The sequence below is a fragment of the Ranitomeya imitator genome, chromosome 1, assembly GCF_032444005.1.
Source record: "Ranitomeya imitator isolate aRanImi1 chromosome 1, aRanImi1.pri, whole genome shotgun sequence".
Classification (NCBI taxonomy): domain Eukaryota; kingdom Metazoa; phylum Chordata; class Amphibia; order Anura; family Dendrobatidae; genus Ranitomeya; species Ranitomeya imitator.
Genome location: NC_091282.1, coordinates 75200519 through 75221306, shown reverse-complemented (window position 1 = coordinate 75221306; position 20788 = coordinate 75200519). Strand labels below are relative to the sequence as shown.

Genomic DNA, 20788 nt, shown 5'->3' with positions numbered 1-20788 from the left:
CATCAGTTAGAAGGAAGCACTGCAGCCAGCACTGCCTCAGCCAAGCGGTAACAGGCTGTGCTGAAGCTAATCTGCATAGGTGATAAACCGCACAATGCAGAAGAGTTGTGGACAGCACAGAAAGAGCAGTCAGATGTTTGGATGACACCGCTGAACCTACAGCCAGGTATGGTCGTGTGTGACAATGGCCATAACCTGGTAGCGGCTCTGAGGCAAGGTGAGCTCACACAAGTACCTTGCTTGGCCCATGTACTTAACTTCATGGTTCAACATTTTCTAAAAAGCTACCCGGAGCTGCCGGATCTGCTAGTGAAAGTATGCCATCTGTCTGCCCATTTTAGAAAGTCAGCTACTGCTTCAGCTGCCCTTGCCGTGCTACAGCAGCGGTTTCAGCTTCCAGCTCACCGACTGTTGTGTGATGTTGCCACTTGCAGGAACTCTACGCTGCATATGTTGGAAAGGATTTGTGAGCAGAAGAGGGCCGTTGTTGACTACCAACATCAACAAGGCCATCGAATTTCAGGTCAGACTCCATACATAAGACCTCTGGAGTGGACATGGATGTCAGACATATGTAACATCCTCCAAAACTTTGAGGACTGCACCAAGATGGTGAGCGGCAATGACGCCAAAATTAGCATCACCATCCCGCTTCTTGGCATTCTGAAAATCTCTCTGCTCACAATCAAAGAGGATGCATTGCAGGTGGAGCACGAGGACATGGAGCAAGGAAACATGCAGGGGGATTACACTCAGCCCAGCCTCATGTCTTCTCAACGTGGATTGGTAGGCAATGAGGAGAAGGAGGAAGAACAGGAGCTACTTTCATGCGCTATAGACGGTACTACAAACACATTTGTATTAACTTCTGTTCAGTGGGGATGGCCTGAGGACACGGAGGAGGATGAGGAGGAGGAGGACAGTATGGTCAGTCGTCCTGTTGGTGAGGACACGGAAGTCTTGCCTGTTAGCAGTCTGGCACGCATGGCTGACTTTATGTTGCGCTGCATTTCACGTGACCCTCGGATTATCAAAATTTTGGGTGACACTCATTACTAGTTGGTGACACTTCTAGACCCACGCTACAAGGAGAACTTTCAATCTCTTCTGCCTGAGGCAGAGAGGTGTACTAAAATGTTGCAGTACCACAGGGCCCTTATAGCAGCATTAGTTAGAAAATTCCTATGTGAGAACGCTGGCAGCAGACGTCAGAGTTTGTTGTACAACCAAGGACTCCAAGCGAGAGAGACAGAAGTAAAATCCAGCTCAGGCAGGGGAACAATGGCCAAGTTCTGGGACAGTTTTCTCAGATCCTCCCATCGTGGTGGCACAGAGGCAAGGGGTGCTGAAACAAGAAGTGCAATGTTTGGGAAGATGGTGAGGGAGTACCTTGCAGATCGTACAAACATCCTCCGTGATTCTTCTGTGCCTTTTAATTATTGGGTATCCAAGCTGGACACATGACATGAACTGGCTCTCTACACCTTGGAGGTCCTGGCCTACCCTGCTGCTAGCATTCTGTCAGAGAGGGTTTTTAGTGCCGCTGGTGGAATTCTAACAGATAAGCGCATCCGCCCGTCAACTGAAAATGCTGACAGGCTGACTCTTATCAAAATGAACAAGGCCTGCATTGGGAAAGACTTCTGTACACAACCAAGTGAAAACAGTGAAACATAACCTCAAATACATTCTCTCTTTTGGGGAGGTGTATTTTCATGCACCTCTTTACACCCACACATGGGTATACTCTTCCAGATTTGGTCTGTTTGTTTTTAGCCTCCTCCTTATCCTCATCCTCCTCATCCAGAACCACTAAATCACCAGGGTGAACGTGGTCTGTACGGTGCATTTTGGCCAAGGGTGCTGTGATGGCACTCTTGTGTTTTTTAAAAAAAGTACAAGACATTGGGAATTGGGCATTACATTACATTGGGCCGACTTCTTAACTCGGTCTCCTGCAATCTAAAATGTACCTGCCAATAGAGCACCAGGGTGAACGTGCTCTGTACGGTGCATTTTGGCCAAGGGTGCTGTGATGGCACTCTTGTGTTTTTTTTAAAAAGGACAACACATTGGGGAATTGGGCATGGCATTATATTGGGCCAACTTCTTAACTTGGTCTCCTGCACTCTAAAATGTACCTGCCAATAGATCATCAGGGTGAACGTGCTCTGTATGGTGCATTTTGACCAAAGGGGTTGTGATGGCTCTCTTATTTTTTTTAAAAAAGGACAACACATTGGGGAATTGGGCATGGCATTACATTGGGCCAACTTCTTAAATCGGTCTCCTGCACTCTAAAATGTACCTGCCAATAGATCACCAGGGTGAACGTGTCCTGTACGGTGCATTTTGACCAAGGGGGCAGTGATGGCACTCTCTTATTTTTTTAAAAAAGGACAACACATTAGGGAATTGGGCATGGCATTACATTGGGCCTACTTCTTAACTCTGTCTCCTGCAATCTGTCCTGTACCTGCCAGTAGATCATCAGGGTGAACGTGCCCTGTACTGTGCATGCTGGCCAAGGAGCCTGTGATGGCACTCTTATTTTTTAAAAAAAAGGATTTTACATTGAGAAATTGGGCATGATATTACATTGGGCCTACTTCTTAACTCTGTCTCCTGCAATCTGTCCTATACCTGCGAGTAGATAACCAGGGTGAACGTGGTCTGTACGGGGCATTTAGGTCTAAGGGGCTGTGATGGCACTTTTTCAATCAGTCCAAAAAGGACCCCACATTGGGGAATTGGGCATAGCATTCCATTGGGCCTACTTCTTAACTCTGTCTCCTGCAATGTCTTTTGAATAACTGCCACTAGATCACCAGGGTGAACGTGATTTGTACTGTTATAGGCCGGTGAAGTTTGGTCAAGGGGGGCTGTGATGGCACTAGTCTATTTTTACAAAAGGTACCCCGCATTGGTGAAACCACATCCTTGTTGGAAAACACTTCATAACATTTGTGTACCTTAAAGTGCTATCTTGAAAAGCTCCTTTTTGTGTTGCCTGGTTGCTAACATTGGACACAATACACTTCATATAAATTTGATACAGCAATGATGTTACTTTGCCTCAGTAGTTAATTAAAAATATAGCTTTGGAAACTATATTAGTTTCTCTCCTTGCGAGCCTTAACTTTGTCTGCCTCAAATATACAAATGGAGAATATACAAATGGCGATTTGTAAACAAGATTGAAATACTGTATACCGAATGCATTCAGACAATCACATAGCTGCATTTCTTGTAAAACATTTAGAGATGGAACAGACAATGCTCATAGTGACACAATCTTGATAAATGTTTGTTTATTCACTTCACAAACAGTTCTAAGCCTCTATATGTTTGCTGTTTGTCATTGTAAAACATTAAGGTTTACTGAAACTATGCCGGTGGTGGTTTGATCTAAATCCTTGTGGCTTTTATTTTCTAGGGGTTTATGGCCCCTCGTCTGATGACTCCATGATATCTTAGCTTCATCCAACCTTGAAAAGTGGCCACTTAAAGGTGTGGGTGAAACTAGAGTTACTACATAGTGTTATTCACTACATAAGACCAGAGAAACATGATTAAGATAGATGCCAAAACTGAGGTACCTGTACATGTACAATGTTCTGATACCTGCATAATTGGGGATGCCCATGCAGTGTAGGTAATCTCCCAGGGGTTCTCTGTCTTGGTGTTGCTTCTCTGATATTCCAGACGGATGATGTTAAAAGCCTCTTGGTGATGATCTAACTATACTGTATGTAGTTAATCTTCATATACACATAATCACTATATTTATTTAATCCTTATATGCACTTATTAACCTATTTATGTTAACACATACAAAAGTGTACTCGCTCACACTATTCAATCATACTATTCCTTGAATTTTGTAGTTTGCAATAAAATTGACTTGTATTACAAGTATTTAATCGAACAAAGTCTAGCTCACCATGATGGACATCCTTGGGAACTTGGAGCACGGAACCGCTGTGTCAGGGCGTGGAGAAGTTGAAAAAGAAATGAGGAATCTAGCTGAACGAGGTAGTGAGAAAAAACTTTTTCTTTATTCACTTGAAAATATATTCAGTGGAGGATAAAAACATCAGCGATTACAAATGATAAAATGCGATATCAACTCATTTCTGGTGATCAAGCACCCTTAATCATGCTATCTAGTGTGTGGCTTGTCTTGCATTTTTATACTAAGATCCGGTGAACACACCGGTACACTGATTAATTAACATGATTGCTAAACAAAGTGAAAACACAAGAGAGTGCATAGTCATATGCATCCCATTAGTCCTTGGAACCCACACACTGGATGTGCCCATGAAAATCCACTTCACAATATGCGTTTTGTACTCCTTTGTTTTACACATTGGCGGCAAGGCCAGCCCTGCTGCATAGTCTGTCATATGCACCCCATTAGACCTTGGAACCCACATACTGGATGGGCCCAGGAAAATTAACTCGTATTTTTTAATGGTATGATGGTTCTCTCTTTGCACAATTATTTACAGGAGAATTTGGCAATTTTATTTGACATTTTTTAAACATTAGGGCTCAGATACGGCTTTAAAAAAGGCAAATACTTGCAATCGAAGAAGAAATGAGGAATCCAGCTCAACGAGGTAGTGAAAAAAAAAACTTTTTCTTTATTCACTTGAAAATATATTCAGTGGAGTATAAAAACATCAGCGAATACGAAGGATAAAATGCGATATCAACGCGTTTCTGGTGATCAAGCACCCTTAATCATGCATTCTAGTGTGTGGCTTGTCTTGCATTCTTATACTAAGATCCGGTGAACACACCAGTACACTGATTAATTAACATAATTGCTAAACAAAGTGAAAACACAAGAGAGTGAATATACATACAGATTAAAACAAATACTCTGGCTGGATGAAAATACAATATGGGCAATATATTTTTCACAGTATTGAATAAGTAGCAGCAAAAATATCCCATATATATGGAATTTCATTTGATGTCATGATTTTATAAGCATGGGAAAATACACCATAATTGTTAGCGCATACAATATAATACACCATATTTTTTTAGCGCATATAGTATAAAAGCAAATCTAATGCTATCACTCAATTTGTGAATAAAGTCCTATAAATGGATTTTATCAATGATTGGTTGCGTTACATGTGGTTGTTCTGCACTATAAGTACTAAGGGGTTAATATAATTAGCGGCAGGTTTGATGTAGCATGCTGACCTTTGTATCCATTTTAGGCCTGTTTCACACGTCAGTGTCTCTGGTATGTGAGGTGACAGTTTCCTCACGTACCGGAGCCACTGACACACGTAGACACATAAAAATCAATGCATCTGTGCAGATGTCATTGATTTTTTACGGACCGCGTCTCCGTGTGCCAAACACGGAGACATGTCAGTGTTCGTGGGAGCGCACGTATTACATGGACCCATTAAAGTCACGTTGTCCGTGTGCCGTGCAGGAGACAGCGCTACATTAAGCGCTGTCCCCCCCACTGGTGCTGAAGCCGCGATTCATATCTTCCCTGCAGCAGCGTTTGCTGAAGAGAAGATATGAATAATAGTGTTTAAAATAAAGATCTATGTGCCGCATGTTCTCCTGTATGCGGTCACGTGGGGCTGCTCATTTACAGTAATGAATATGCGGCTCCACCTCCCATAGGGGTGGAGCTGCATATTCATTACTGTAATCGGCGGCCCCACGTGACCGCATACAGGAGAAGATGCGGCCAGAACAGGAAGCAGCGACAGCCAACGAGGGAGCTGGGTGAGTATTTTCAGAACAGCGGGGGGGCGCACAGGGGCACATAGATCTTTATTTTAAACACTATTATTCATATCTTCTCTGCAGCAAACGCTGCTGCAGGGAAGATATGAATCGCGGCTTCAGCACCAGATGCTGGTACGTGTGGTACCCAGCACGGTGCGTGTGGTACCCAGTGGGCACACGGGCGGCACACGTGTGCCGCATGTGTGCCACACTGATGTGCCACAGAAACGTAGGGGCACACGGACATGGATAATTCCGGTACCGATTTTTTCCGGTACCGGAATTATATGGACGTGTGAAACCGGCCTTAGAAGGAGGGGAAAAAAAAGGGACAAAATGCCCTGTGTGTATTTTGTACTGGCAAAAACCGCATAGACTAGAAAATGTTTTTAAAGAATATATTTTAAACATATATAGATTTTATTTTGTGTTTTTGTTTTAAGATATACAGTTCATTATATGTAATATAGGAGCATTTGGAATTAATAATGCAGGGTTTCCTATCCAGAAAATTACTCCTAGAATATAAATGAGCTAACAGTTGGAAACTCCGAAAGAGGAATAACAGAGCTCCGTAAGTTTGTTACCGCTATGCATGATTACCCAGTATAACACTGGGTGCTGGAAAAGAACATTTAAAGTTTATGTGCTAGAATTAGTCATGAAAGAGATAAGTTTTAGGGTCTAAATAAGCTATAAATTAAATCCTTCCAGAAAAGAGACAAGAAGGGGAAAACTACACATGACTATTGCCGGTAAATGTTAATCCATTGCTGTTGCATATAATTATCTAATAGATGCATGCTTATGATAAGACAAAATTATTACATGATGAGAGGACCACAAAATAACAAATAACAGAACAAAATTCGTAAAAAATTAGTAAAAAAGCATAATGTCCCTTCTCTTATTTAGACCATGCGGTATTCTCGTACCGAGCTTAAATATCCACCAGGTTTCTCTGTTTCTCAGTGTTACCTCCTCTAAATGGTTTAATGCGTTTTTTCTATTGCATAAACTTTAAGGGATTCAAGGTTGCCTAGATGTTGATCGATGAAATGCTTTGAGATTTGTAATGTATTTCTATTGATATTAACATTTTCTACATCATAAATGTGTTCTCAAATTCTTGCTTTAAGTTGGCGTATAGTACTGCCAACGTATTTAAGATGACAAGCTGTGCATTCCATAATATAGACCACATTGTTTGTATTACAATTAAAGAGGGTTTTTAGTATATATGTGTTCTGATTACTAGCATCTGTAAAATTATGACATTTTTGTGAATCTTTACAAGTTTTACAGGCTGCAGCACCACATTTATAAAAACCCTTTGCGCTAAGCCAATTGGATAGCTGAGCCCGAGGGGCATTCAAGGAACTGGGTGAAAGACTACAGCCTAAGGCCTGTTTCACACGTCAGTGGCTCCGGTACGTGAGGTGACAGTTTCCCCACGTACTGGAGACACTGACTCACGTAGACACATTGAAATCAATGTGTCTCTGCACATGTCAGCGTGTTTTCACGGACCGTGTGTCCGTGTGCAAAACACGGAGACATGTCAGTGTTTGTGGGAGCGCATGGATTACACGGACCCATTAAAGTCAATGGGTCCGTGTAAAACACGAACCGCACAGGGACGCTGTCCGTGTGCAGTCCGTGTGCCGTGCAGGAGACAGCGCTACAGTAAGCGCTGTCCCCCCCACGTGGTGCTAAAGCCGCCATTCATATCTTCTCTCCAGCAGCGTTTGCTGGATTGAAGATATGAAAAATCCTCTTTTTTTTTTGTTTTTTTCGTGTTTACAATAAAGATCCCTGTCCCATAGGGGTGGAGCCGCATTTTCATTACTGTAATGGGTGGCCCCACGTGACCGCTCATACAGGAGAAGGTGTGGCGAGGACAGGACGCTGCGAGGGAGCCGGGTGAGTATTTTATTAACAGCGGGCGGGTGCACAGGGGGTGGGAGGGGGTGGGGACAGGGATCTTTATTTTAAACACGAACAAAAAAAAAAAAGGATTTTTCATATCTTCTCTACAGCAAATGCTGCTGGAGAGAAGATATGAATGGCGGCTTCAGCACCAGATGCAGGGGACAGCGCTTAACTCTAGCTATGTCTCCTGCATGCTGTGTGGGGTACCCAGTTGGCACATGGGCGGCACATGGATGCCACACGTGTGCCACACTGATGTGCCACATAAACGCACTGACACACGGACACTGATAATTCCGGTACCGATTTTTCCGGTAGCGGAATTATCTGGACGTGTGAGATTGGCCTAAGGAGGGTGCTTTTCTAGACACAATTCTGCATCCATTTTTTTAAATTTTCACAATATCTTGGTCCTCTCTCAAAATAGATTTGCAGAACCAAGGTGACTGAGTTTGTGGAACAAATGTTAGTATTTTGTTTTGGTTTGAAGCGTGGTCTTTTTTCAACTATTTTTTCGGCTCTTTCCAAGTGCCATTTACTATAGCCTCTCTGTGTGAGCCGTTTTGGTTTGTACTATATATATATATATTTATATTTAATACAGCGCTAGATAGCATAAAAGCCAGTAATTCAATTGTCGGCTTTTGCTAACTCCTTATCAAACCCGACAGGATATGAGACATGGTTTACATATCCTTTTTTTTACATATTCCTCACTACTAATGTTAGTAGAGTGTGTGTGCAAAAGCTGTTAAAATAAAGGGTTAAATCGCAGAAAAAACTGGCGTGGGCTCCCGCGCAATTTTCTCCGCAGGAATGGTAAAGCCAGTGACTGAGGACAGATATTAATAGCCTGGAGAGGGAGCATGGTTATTGGCCCCCCCTGGCTAAAAACATCTGCCCCCAGCCACCCTAGAAAAGGCACATTTGTGAGATGCTCCTATTCTGGCACTCCCCTGTAGCGGTGGGATATGGGGTAATAAAGGGTTAATGTCACCTTGCTATTGTAAGGTGACATTAAGCCTGGTTAATAACGGAAAGGTGTCAATGAGACACCTATCCATCATTAATCCAATAATATTAAAGGGTCAGTAATACACACACATTATGAATAAATTATTTTATTTAAATAAAATGGTAAAATCTTTATTATACACTTAATCCACCTAAAGACCCTCATTCTGTAAAAGAAAAAAAAGAAAAAAGCAACAATATCCCATACCTTTCAAACGCTCAGTCACATCCCACGCTGTAAATCCATCTGAAGAAGTTAAATAATCTTACAACCAGGAGCCTGCTATTGCAGCTGTGCTCCTGGCTGTAAAATCTGGGGAATGAATGGAATGCAGGGGAACGTAGCATCACAGACTTGCGGTGCTGTGCTCCCTGCTAGTATAAACTCATATGAACTCGAGCGTGGGAATTTTTCTGAATATTTTCTCACGCTCGATTTCATTCGAGTTTATGCCACCAGGGGGCGCAGCACCGCAAGTCTACGATGCTACGTTCCCCTGCATTCTATTAATTCCCCAGATTTTACAGCCAGAAGCACAGCTGCATAAGCAGGCTCCTGGTTGTAAAATTATTTAACCCCTTCAGATGGAGTTACAGCGTGGGACGTGACTGAGCACTGGAAAGGTATGGGATATTGTTGCTTTTTTCTTTTTTTTCTTTTACAGAACGAGGGTCTTCAGGTGGATTAAGTGTATAATAAAGATTTTACAACATCATGTGTGTATTTATTTTAATAAAATACTTTATTTATAATGCATGTGTATTATTAACCCTTTAATATTATTGGATTAATAATGAATAGGTGTCTCATTGATGCATCTCACAGATGTGCCTTTTCTGGGGTGGCTGGGGGCAGATGTTTTTAGCCAGGGGGGACCAATAACCATGGCCCCTCTCTAGGCTATTAACCCCTTCCCGACATACCCGGTACTAGTACGGCGCATGTCGCATCCCCTGCTTTGATGTGGGCTCCGTCGGTGAGCCCACATCAAAGTCGCGACATATCAGCTGTTTTGTACAGCTGACATGTGCGTGCAATAGCAGCGGGTGAAATCGCAATTCACCCGCTGTTATTAACCTGTGAAATGCTGCTGTCAAACCCTGACAGCAGCATTTAACCGGCGCTTCCGGACGCGCGGCCGAAAATGAGCACATCGACGACCCCAGTCACATGATCGGGGTCGGCGATGCATCAGGATAGTAACCATAGAGGTCCTTGAGATGTCTATGGTTACTGATGCCGGCCTGCTGTGAGCGCCCCCCTGTGGTCGGCGCTCATAGCAAGCTTGCATTTCAGCTATATAGCAGCGATCTGATGATCGCTGCTATGTAGCTGAGCAGATCAGGCTATGCCAGCTTCTAGCCTCCCATGGAGGCTATTGAAGCATGGCACAAGTTAACAAAAAATTTTTTAAAAATATGAAAATATATATATATGTATATACAAGTTTAAATCACCCCCCTTTTGCCTATTCAAAATAAAACAATAAAAAAAATCAAACCTACACATATTTGGTATCGTCGCGTTCAGAATCGCCCGATCTATCAATATAAAAAGCATTAACCTGATCACTAAATGGCGTAGCGAGAAAAAAATTAAAAACGCCAGAATTACGTTTTTTTGGTCAATGCGACATTGCATTAAAATGCAATAATGGGCGATCAAAAGAACGTATCTGCACAAAGTGGTATCATTAAAAATGTCAGCTCGGCACACAAAAAATAAGCCCTCACCCGACCCCAGATCATGAAAAATGGAGGAGATGCTATGGATATCGGAAATGGCGCATTTTTTTTAGCAAAGTTTTGAATTTTTCTTTCACCACGTAGATAAAAAATAACCTAGACAAGTTAGGTGTCTATGAACTCATAATGACCTGGAGAATCATAATGACAGGTCAGTTTTAGCATTTAATGAACCTAGCAAAAAAGCCAATCCAAAAACAAGTGTGGGATTGCACTTTTTTTGCAATTTCACCGCACTCGGAATTTTTTTCCCGTTTTCTAGTACAAGACATGGTAAAACCAATGGTGTTGTTCAAAAGTACAACTCGTTCCGCAAAAAAATAAGCCCTCACATGACCATATTGATGGAAAAATAAAAAAGTTATGGCTCTGGGAAGGAGGGAAGTGAAAAACGAAAACACAAAAGCGAAAAAGGGCCGTGGCGGGAAAGGGTTAATATCTGCCCTCAGTCACTGGCTCTCCCACTCTGGTGGAGAAAATTGCGCGGGAGCCCACGTCAGTGTTTTTCCACAATTTAACCCTTTATTTTAACACCTAGAGCCCCCAAAATTTTGCACACAGACACTTCTTACATTAGTAGTGTGGAATATGCAAAAAAAAAAGGGATATGAAATGGTTTACTGTATGTAAACCAGGTCTCATATCCTGTCGGGTTTGATAAGGAGATCGCAAAAGAATTACCGGCTTTTATGCTATCTAGCACTGTATGAAATATATATATATATATATATATATATATATATACATACAGTATATGTGTGTGTCTCACTGACATATATATATATATACTGTATATATGTTTTCAGGAATATTTGAGCCCATGGATCCATTATATGTCCATTTTGCAAGGTTGCGAGAAAAAAACGCAGTACGGATGTCATTCAGATTACATACAGAGGATGACATGCGTAAAATACGCTGACACACCCCGCCTACGGATGACATACAGATCACTGTTTTGGGATCATTTCTGCATATTAAGCCTGTAAAAAACGGATCGCATTTCCCTACGCTGAGTGTGACTCCGGCCTTAGAATGAGTCAAAACGCTGAAAGAAGTGACGTGCTGCAGATATGACACTGCTTCAAAACCGCAAGGAAAAATTAAGCAGCGTGCAGGAGATTTCAGAAACCTCATCACTTCACTGGGACAGTAAAATCAAGTGATATTTTGCAGGAAAAACGTGACTTGTGCACACGCCCTGAAGTCTCTTTACATCGGTCATTTATTACACCACTTATGATTTTATGTATTCACTTTAATGAAGAGGAAGTATAAAGCTGTCATTAATCTCATTTATCATTGTTGATCCTCATTGTTTATATATTGGATATTACTGGCAGAATCAGGAAAGATAAAGGCGCCAACAGGGACAATTCTATTTACAATAGTGATTGATCACCCGTACTCCTCTGTGATTTAACAAGCCGCATAGACATTCTCCCTTATAGCCAAAGGCACACATTATGGCTTTTAGAAATGCAAATCCATTCTGTAAATGTAGTGTTAGACCTAGATATTACAGTTGTAGGATTTCACATCAGATTCCAATGGTGACACAATGTTCAGGTGACGTGGGGTCAAGATCTAGAGAAAGCTGCGAACCACTGAGCCAACCGATAGCAAAGTCCCTTGTATCTTTAACTAATACTCCGTCCTGTAAGACCGGGTTCACACTTGCATTGTTTTTAGCTCTGCGACTTCTATACTGTACAAGTGAAGAAAAAAGCCGACAACAGATGACATTACTCTGCATCAGTTTATTTACACACATTGACCTCAATTACAAAAAATAAATAAAATGACGGGTGGCGTAAACAGGATCACGTAAGGCTACGTTCAGACTAGCGTTCGGCTAGTGTGCGTCGCGCTAGCGTCTGGCGACGCAGCGGCGACGCACGCATCATGCGCCCCTATGTTTAACATGGGGGACGCATGCGTTTTTGCTTGTTGCGTTTTCCGACACGTGCGTCTTTTTTGACGCTAGCATCGGACCAAGAAAATGCAACAAGTTGCATTTTTCTTGCGTCCGATTTTCGTCAAAAAACGATGCACGCGTCGAAAAACGCAGCGTTTTTGCATGCGTTTGCACGCGTTTTTCGGTGCGTTGTGCATCGCGTCGCCGACGCAGCGGCGCACAACGCTAGTGTGAACGTAGCCTAAGGCCGGCTTCACACTTGCGAGTTTTACGGACGTAAGAGCGCAGAAACTACGTCCATAAAACTCGCAAAAAATACGGCACAATTATTCTCTATGCCCCTGCTCCTATCTGCCGTATTTTACTGATCAGTATTATACGGCTTTCTACGGCCGTACAAAATCGCAGCATGCTGCGTTTGTCACCGTACTGCGCAAGAAATACGCCAATGAAAGTCTATGGAAGCGTGAAAAATACGGATTTCACACGGACAAGCAGTGTGACTTGCGAGAAATACGCAGCGCTGTTAGAGAGAAAAGCCGGTAATTCAGTGCGGTGTACAGTAAAATCACACTGACAGCTTACAGTAGAATAGGTAGAATAAATGTGTACACATAGAATAGGTATATATATATATATATATGTCAGTGAGACACATATATGTATATATATTAATATTTATTCCAGCGTTATACAGCTTGAAAGCCGGTAATTCAATTACCGGCTTTTTCTTTCTCCTTCCTAAAACCCGACATGATTTGAGACATGGTTTACATACAGTAAACCATGTCTTCTCTCCATTTTTTTTGCAGATTCCACACTACTAATGTCAGTAGTGTGTATCTACAAAATTTGGCCGTTCTAGCTCTTAAAATAAAGGGTTAAATGGCGGAAAAAATTGGCGTGGGCTCCCGCGCAATTTTCTCCGCCAGAGTAGTAAAGCCAGTGACTGAGGGCAGATATTAATAGCCTGGAGAGGGTCCACGGTTATTGGCCCCCCCCTGGCTAAAAATATCTGCCCCCAGCCACCCCAGAAAAGGCACATCTGGAAGATGCGCCTATTCTGGCACTTGGCCACTCTCTTCCCATTCCCGTGTAGCGGTGGGATATGGGGTAATGAAGGGTTAATGCCACCTTGCTATTGTAAGGTGACATTAAGCCTAATTAATAATGGAGAGGCGTCAATTATGACACCTATCCATTATTAATCCAATTGAATGAAAGGGTTAAATAAAACACAAACACATTATTTAAAATTATTTTAATGAAATAAAAACAATGGTTGTTGGAGTATTTTATTCTACGCCCAATCCAGTCACTGAAGACCCTCGTTCTGTGAAAGAAAAAACATAATAAACCAACAATATACTTACCCTCCGCAGATCTGTAACGTCCAACGATGTAAATCCTTCTGAAGGGGTTAAAACATTTTGCAGCAAGGAGCTTTGCTAATGCAGGCTGCTCCTTGCTGCAAAACCCCGGGAAATGAGGCTAAATATAGATCAATGAGCTATATTTAGCTTCATTTGCGGTGAGGCGCCCTCTGCTGGCTGTTTATAGATCGTGGGAACTTGCCTAGAAAGCCTGGGAGCTTTCTAGGAAATTTCCCACGATCTATGAACATCCAGCAGAGGGCGCCTCACCGCAAATGAAGCTAAATATAGCTCATTGATCTATATTTAGACTCATTCCCCGGGGTTTTGCAGCGAGGAGCAGCCTGCATTAGCAAAGCTCCTTGCTGCAAAATGTTTTAACCCCTTCAGAAGGATTTACATCGTTGGACGTTACAGATCTGCAGAGGGTAAGTATATTGTTGGTTTATTATGTTTTTTCTTTCACAGAACGAGGGTCTTCAGTGACTGGATTGGGCGTAGAATAAAATACTCCAACAACCATTGTTTTTATTTCATTAAAATAATTTTAAATAATGTGTTTGTGTTTTATTTAACCCTTTCATTCAATTGGATTAATAATGGATAGGTGTCATAATTGACGCCTCTCCATTATTAATTAGGCTTAATGTCACCTTACAATAGCAAGGTGGCATTAACCCTTCATTACCCCATATCCCACCGCTACACGGGAATGGGAAGAGAGTGGCCAAGTGCCAGAATAGGCGCATCTTCCAGATGTGCCTGTTCTGGGGTGGCTGGGGGCAGATATTTTTAGCCAGGGGGGCGGCCAATAACCATGGACCCTCTCCAGGCTATTAATATCTGCACTCAGTCACTGGCTTTACTACTCTGGCGGAGAAAATTGCGCGGGAGCCCACGCCAATTTTTTCCGCCATTTAACCCTTTATTTTAAGAGCTAGAACTGCCAAATTTTGCAGATACACACTACTGACATTAGTAGTGTGGAATCTGCAAAAAAATGGAGAGAAGACATGGTTTACTGTATGTAAACCATGTCTCAAATCATGTCGGGTTTTAGGAAGGAGAAAGAAAAAGCCGGTAATTGAATTACCGGCTTTCAAGCTGTATAGCGCTGGAAAAAATATTAATATATATACATATATGTGTCTAATGACATATATATATATATATATATATATATATATATAGACAACATATATATATTTTTTTTTCTTTTTGGGACACATGGATCATTTCTATAGCGGTATGTTGGTTTTGCAAGCCTGCGAGAAAACCATGCAGTACGGATGCCATACGGATTACATACGGAGGATGCCATGCGCAAAAAACGCTGACACACCCTGCCTACGGAGGAGCTACGGACCACTATTTTCGGGACATTTCAGCGTATTACGGCCGTAATATACGGACCGTATTTTCATACGCTGAGTGTGAAGCCGGCCTAAGTCACTTTAGTGTCATTAGATGGTTGTGGAGGTTATTAATGTGATCGTAACTTTAAAGGGCACAAATGAATATTATATTTCTTCATTAACATCAAACAGAGTGAGACAATGAAATGTCATTTCAAATCATAGAAAACAGCAAAATACAATAAATAACAGCAAAATCGACAAAGCAGATTTTAAGGTAAATATAACTTATCTATCTATCTATCTATCTATCTATCTATCTATCTATCTATCTATTATATATCTATTATCTATTCATCTATTATATCTATTAGACCTATGTATCTATCTATCTATCTCATATCTATCTATTATCTTTATCAATCCATCTATTATATCTATCTATTATATTTCTCTATCTATCCATCATCCATCTTTTATATCTATTTATCTATATATTATCCATCTATTTTATCTATCTCTCTAGCCATCTATCTATCCATCTATCCATTTATATATCTATTATCTTTTCATCTATTATATCTATGTATCTATCTATCTCATATCTATCTAATATCTATATAGTATCTAATATCTATCTATTATATTTATTTATCGATCCATCTATCCATTGTCCATCTATTATATCTATCTATTATATCTATCAATCTATTCTATTGTATCTATCCATCTGTTTATAATCCATCTATTATAACAGATAGATAATAGATGGATAGATTTAATAGATAGTTGGATGAACAGACATAATAGATATAATAGATGTATAATAGAAAGCTATAATAGATGGACAGATTATATCTATCCATCTTTTATATCTATCTAATATATCTATTTATCCATCTATTATATCTATCTTTTAAATTTATCTATCTATTATTGATCTATTATATCTATCTATCATATCTATCTATCTAATATCTATCTATTATCTATAGTGTTGAGCATTCCGATACCGCAAGTATCGGGTATCGGCCGATACTTGCGGTATCGGAATTCCGATACCGAGATCCGATACTTTTGTGATATCGGGTATCGGTATCGGATCAATAAGGATGTGTAAAATAAAGAATTAAAATAAAAAATATTGATATGCTCACCTCTCCGGCGGCCCCTGGACATCACGCTGCTAACCGGGAGGCTTCTTTGTTTAAAATGCGCGCCTTTAGGACCTGCAAATGACGTCCCGGCTTCTGATTGGTCGCGTGCCGCCCATGTGACCGGCACGCGACCAATCAGAAGCCGCGACGTCATTCTCATTCACAAAAACTCCTAATTCTAGGAATTAAGGACCTGCGAATGACGTCGCGGCTTCTGATTGGTCGCGTGCCGGTCACATGGGCGGCACGCGACCAATCAGAAGCCGGGACGTCATTCGCAGGTCCTAAAGGCGCGCATTTTAAACAAAGAAGCCTCCCGGTTAGCAGCGTGATGTCCAGGGGCCGCCGGAGAGGTGAATATATCAATATTTTTTATTTTAATTCTTTATTTTACACATTAATATGGATCCCAGGGCCTGAAGGAGAGTTTCCTCTCCTTCAGACCCTGGGAACCAACAGGATACATTCCGATACTTGATGTCCCATTGACTTGTATTGGTATCGGATATTGGTATCGGCGATATCCGATATTTTTCGGGTATCGGCCGATACTATCCGATACCGATACTTTCAAGCATCGGACGGTATCGCTCAACACTAATTATCTATCTATCATCTATCTATTATCTATCTATCATCTATCTATCATCTATCTATCTATTATATTTATCTATCATCTATCTATTATATCTATCTTTTAAATTTATCTATCCATCTATTTATTATCGATCTATTATATCTATCATATCTATCTAATATCTATCTATTATCTATCTATCATCTATCTATCTATTATATTTATCTATCTATTATATTTATCTATCATCTATCTATCTATTATATTTATTTATCATCTATCTATCTATCTATCTATCTATTATCTATTATATCTATCTATCTATCTATTATATTTATCTATCATTTATCTAATATCTATCTATTATCTATTTATCATCTATCTATCTATTATATTTATCTATCATCTATCTATCTATTACCTATTTATCATCTATCTATTATATCTATCTTGTTGATCTGACTGGTCACTTCTCATGTCTTCAGCTTCCATACTTGTTGTGCGGCTGCAGCGAGTACAAGACCCATGTGCTTTTCATTAGACTCTGCACTCACAGAGGAGACAATCTGGACATTTTTGGGCTCAACATTCTTTATTGTCATTACATATTATAGATGAAGTTTTCATGGAATTTAAGAGAGAAAATGGAAAAACACAAACAAAGCAATTCCACCACATCAGTATATGGAAGGACTTGCAGAATATTTACCACAATATGGAACATCTTACGTCCAATTATTTATTTCTACGGATATCAACGTTTATATTACTGTAAGTATTTATGATGATGTCCGCAAGAGCGCAGTGGAAATTAGTGGTGCTATATAAGAGATGGCTTTTTATCAAAATAGTAATAACTAAGTACTCTATGTTAATTAAATGCGCTATTATTATTTACTAATCTACTATCTGTGGGCATTTACTCATTTTGTTTTTTTTTTTCCTTGGGCTTTGTCTGTGAATTATCCATACTGTGAACATGCTTTTATACACTGTAGGTATGTACAGCTCTGGCAAAAATTAAGAGACCACCACATCAAAACCCTGTCATGTGCAGCCCAATGTCCAGACCTGAACCCCATTGAAAACCTGTGGAATGTAATCAAGAGGATGATGGATAGTCACAAGACATCAAACAAAGAAGAACTACTTACATTATTGCCCCAGGAGCAGTGTGAAAGACTGGTGGAAAGCATGCCAAGACGCATGAAAGCTGTGATTAAAAATCATGGTTATTCCACAAAATATTGATTTCTGAACTCTTCCTGAGTTAAAACATTAATATTGTTGTTTCTAAATGATTATGATTTTTTTTCTTTGCATTATTTGAGGTCTGAAAGCGCTGTTTTTTTAAAAATTTTGACCATTTTTCTTTGTCAGAGAGAGGAAGATATACATATACAAATACATATCTAGCAGAAATGTATGTATATAGTTGTGGACAAAGGTTTTGAGACCGACACAAATCTAGGTTTGCTGCCTCATTGGTTTTAGATCTTTTAGAGGGATATTTCTATAGTTACTGAAGGACAATAATCAGCATTTCAGAAGGTTTAACACTCTTATTGACAAATACGACAGTACGACTATTGACAGCATTCTCCCTTGTTTCTCCATTGTTCTGCTCTTCGCCCCGGCAGCTGGATACGAGACTCTGGGCCAAATCCTGACTGACGGACGCACATTGTTGTCTCATCGGTGCATGGAGTTTATCACAATTTCTGTGTTTTTGTTTCTCTACTTTTTGAGGATTGGCCACAGGGTTTCAATGGGATTGAGATCTCGGGGGTTTCCTGGCCATTGATGCAAACGTTCAATGTTTTGTTCACCAAGTCACTTAGTTATTACTATGTGACCTGGTCTCCATCCTGCTGGAGGAAGCATTGTTCATCACCAAATTGCTCCTGGATGGTTGTGAGAAGTTGCTTTTGGAGAATGATCAGACGCCATTCTTTATTCATGACTGTGTTTTTAGGTAAAATTGTGAGTGAGCCCCCTCCATGGATGAAAAGCCCCCACATAAGAATGATCTCAGGATGCTTTACTGTTGGCATCACACAGAACTTTTTCTTCTTTGCACATTATTCGAGATGTCTAAAACAAGGGTGAAGGGGCTTCATCAGAGAAAATAACTTTGCAGGAATTGGATTGCAGAGGTCGAGGGTAAAGTTACTCTCTCTGATGAAGCCCCTTTAAACTGGAAAATCTGGAAGAATGATTGTCCAGAGAAAAAAAGCGAGACCTGTCATGGATCCCGTGTGATGCCAACAGTAAAGCATCCTCAGACCGTTCATGTGTGGGGGCTTTTTATCCATGGAGGGGGCTCACTTACAATTTTGCCTAAGACACTGACAAGAATAAAAAATGGGATCTAAACATCCTTCAAGAGTATCTTCAAAAGTGAAAACTAAGTGGCTTGGTGATCAAAGCATTTTAGGTCTATGGTTAGGAAACTTCCCAGATCTCATTCCCACTGAGAACTTGTGTTCAATCCTCAGAACGTGGAAAGAGAAACAAAAACACAGAAATTGCGATAAATTCCAAGCATTAATTAGACAAGAATGGGCTGTGATCAGTTAGGATTCGGCCCAGTAGCCGGTATCTTAATAGATTTTTCAGTACACGTGAAAAATATATAATTGGTCGTAAGATGTTTCCTATTAAAAACTCTGCAAACGTTTCCAGTATATCGACAGGTTTTATTTATTTTCATTTTCTCTCTTAAATTCCATGAAAAGCTCATTTCTATCATTATTCATACAATCTATATATTGTGTATATCATCCTGCTGGAGAACATGCAATGCACTCTGCGCACAGATATATGGGTTGGATGCATGATGCTGGAAATTAATCCCATTGTACCAAATGACAGGAATCCCAGTACCCATTATTCTCTGTCACCCATCTACACCTCCGCAGGCTGCAACATCCTAATTAGTCTCCATCACACTATCTATAATAGATCTGATGAATATAATGTAACTAGTAACCTGCGCAACACGACCAGTAACGCATGATTATTATCTCACAGCTATTTTTTTTTTTATGTTTTGGGGAAAATATTATATAAAAATCAATACAATAAACTGTAAAATCTTCACTTTATTAGTAACATATTGAACAAAAAATATATATATAAAAATAATAATAATAATAAAGAAAAAAATATATAATATGTGTGTATATATATATACATATATATATATATATGTATATATATATATATAATAAAATATATATATATATATATATATATATATATATATATATATATATATATATATACATATTTTTGGAGTGGGTTCAGCTTCTATGGTGTACTGGAAGTGCCCGGTGGATGAGCAGGTGGCACTATGGTTATACATGAGCAGTATACACAGTGCTTACCTTGCAGGCAGACAAGGTGGCACAGGAGGAGCCCGGGGATGAGCAGAGTCCACACTGTCTTCATCCTGAGCGAGTGTCAGTTGTGGATTGGAGACTTGGACACGTTCTATGAGCGCTCCCCTCCAGCTCTCTGTATTTATAGACTGCTGGAAACTATTTCTTTTGGCTCGGAGCCCAGGGGCTGATTTCTCTCGATGATTTCCTTCTCTGCACCTTTATCTGGGGTGGAGTCCGCTCCAGGTTCACATCGGTGGTGATTGTCCCTTGCATGTTCTTAAAAGACGTAGAAATGTATCGCATCGCGGGAAAAAGATGACAACGTTTGCTACTTTCAAGATTGCATTTCTTGATGTTACTTTAAAGGGACTCTGTCACCTGAATTTGGCGGGACTGGTTTTGGGTCATATGGGCGGAGGTTTTGGGTGTTTGATTCACCCTTTCCTTACCCGCTGGCTGCATGCTGGCTGCAATATTGGATTGAAGTTCATTCTCTGTCCTCCATAGTACACGCCTGCGCAAAGCAATCTTGCCTTGCGCAGGCGTGTACTATGGAGG

At 40.5% G+C, this 20788-nt stretch overlaps 1 protein-coding gene across 1 annotated transcript in view; it reads right to left on the bottom strand.

The window, feature by feature from the left end:
- LOC138662522 (C-C motif chemokine 21b-like) overlaps positions 1-20369 on the bottom strand; it is a 93278-nt gene extending 72909 nt beyond the window's left edge. The window contains exon 1 of the mRNA XM_069748264.1: positions 20234-20369. Within this exon, the coding sequence (XP_069604365.1) occupies positions 20234-20297 (64 nt within the window). The 5' untranslated portion in view covers positions 20298-20369. The remainder of the gene's footprint in view (positions 1-20233) is intronic.
- Positions 20370-20788: the final 419 nt, after the last annotated feature.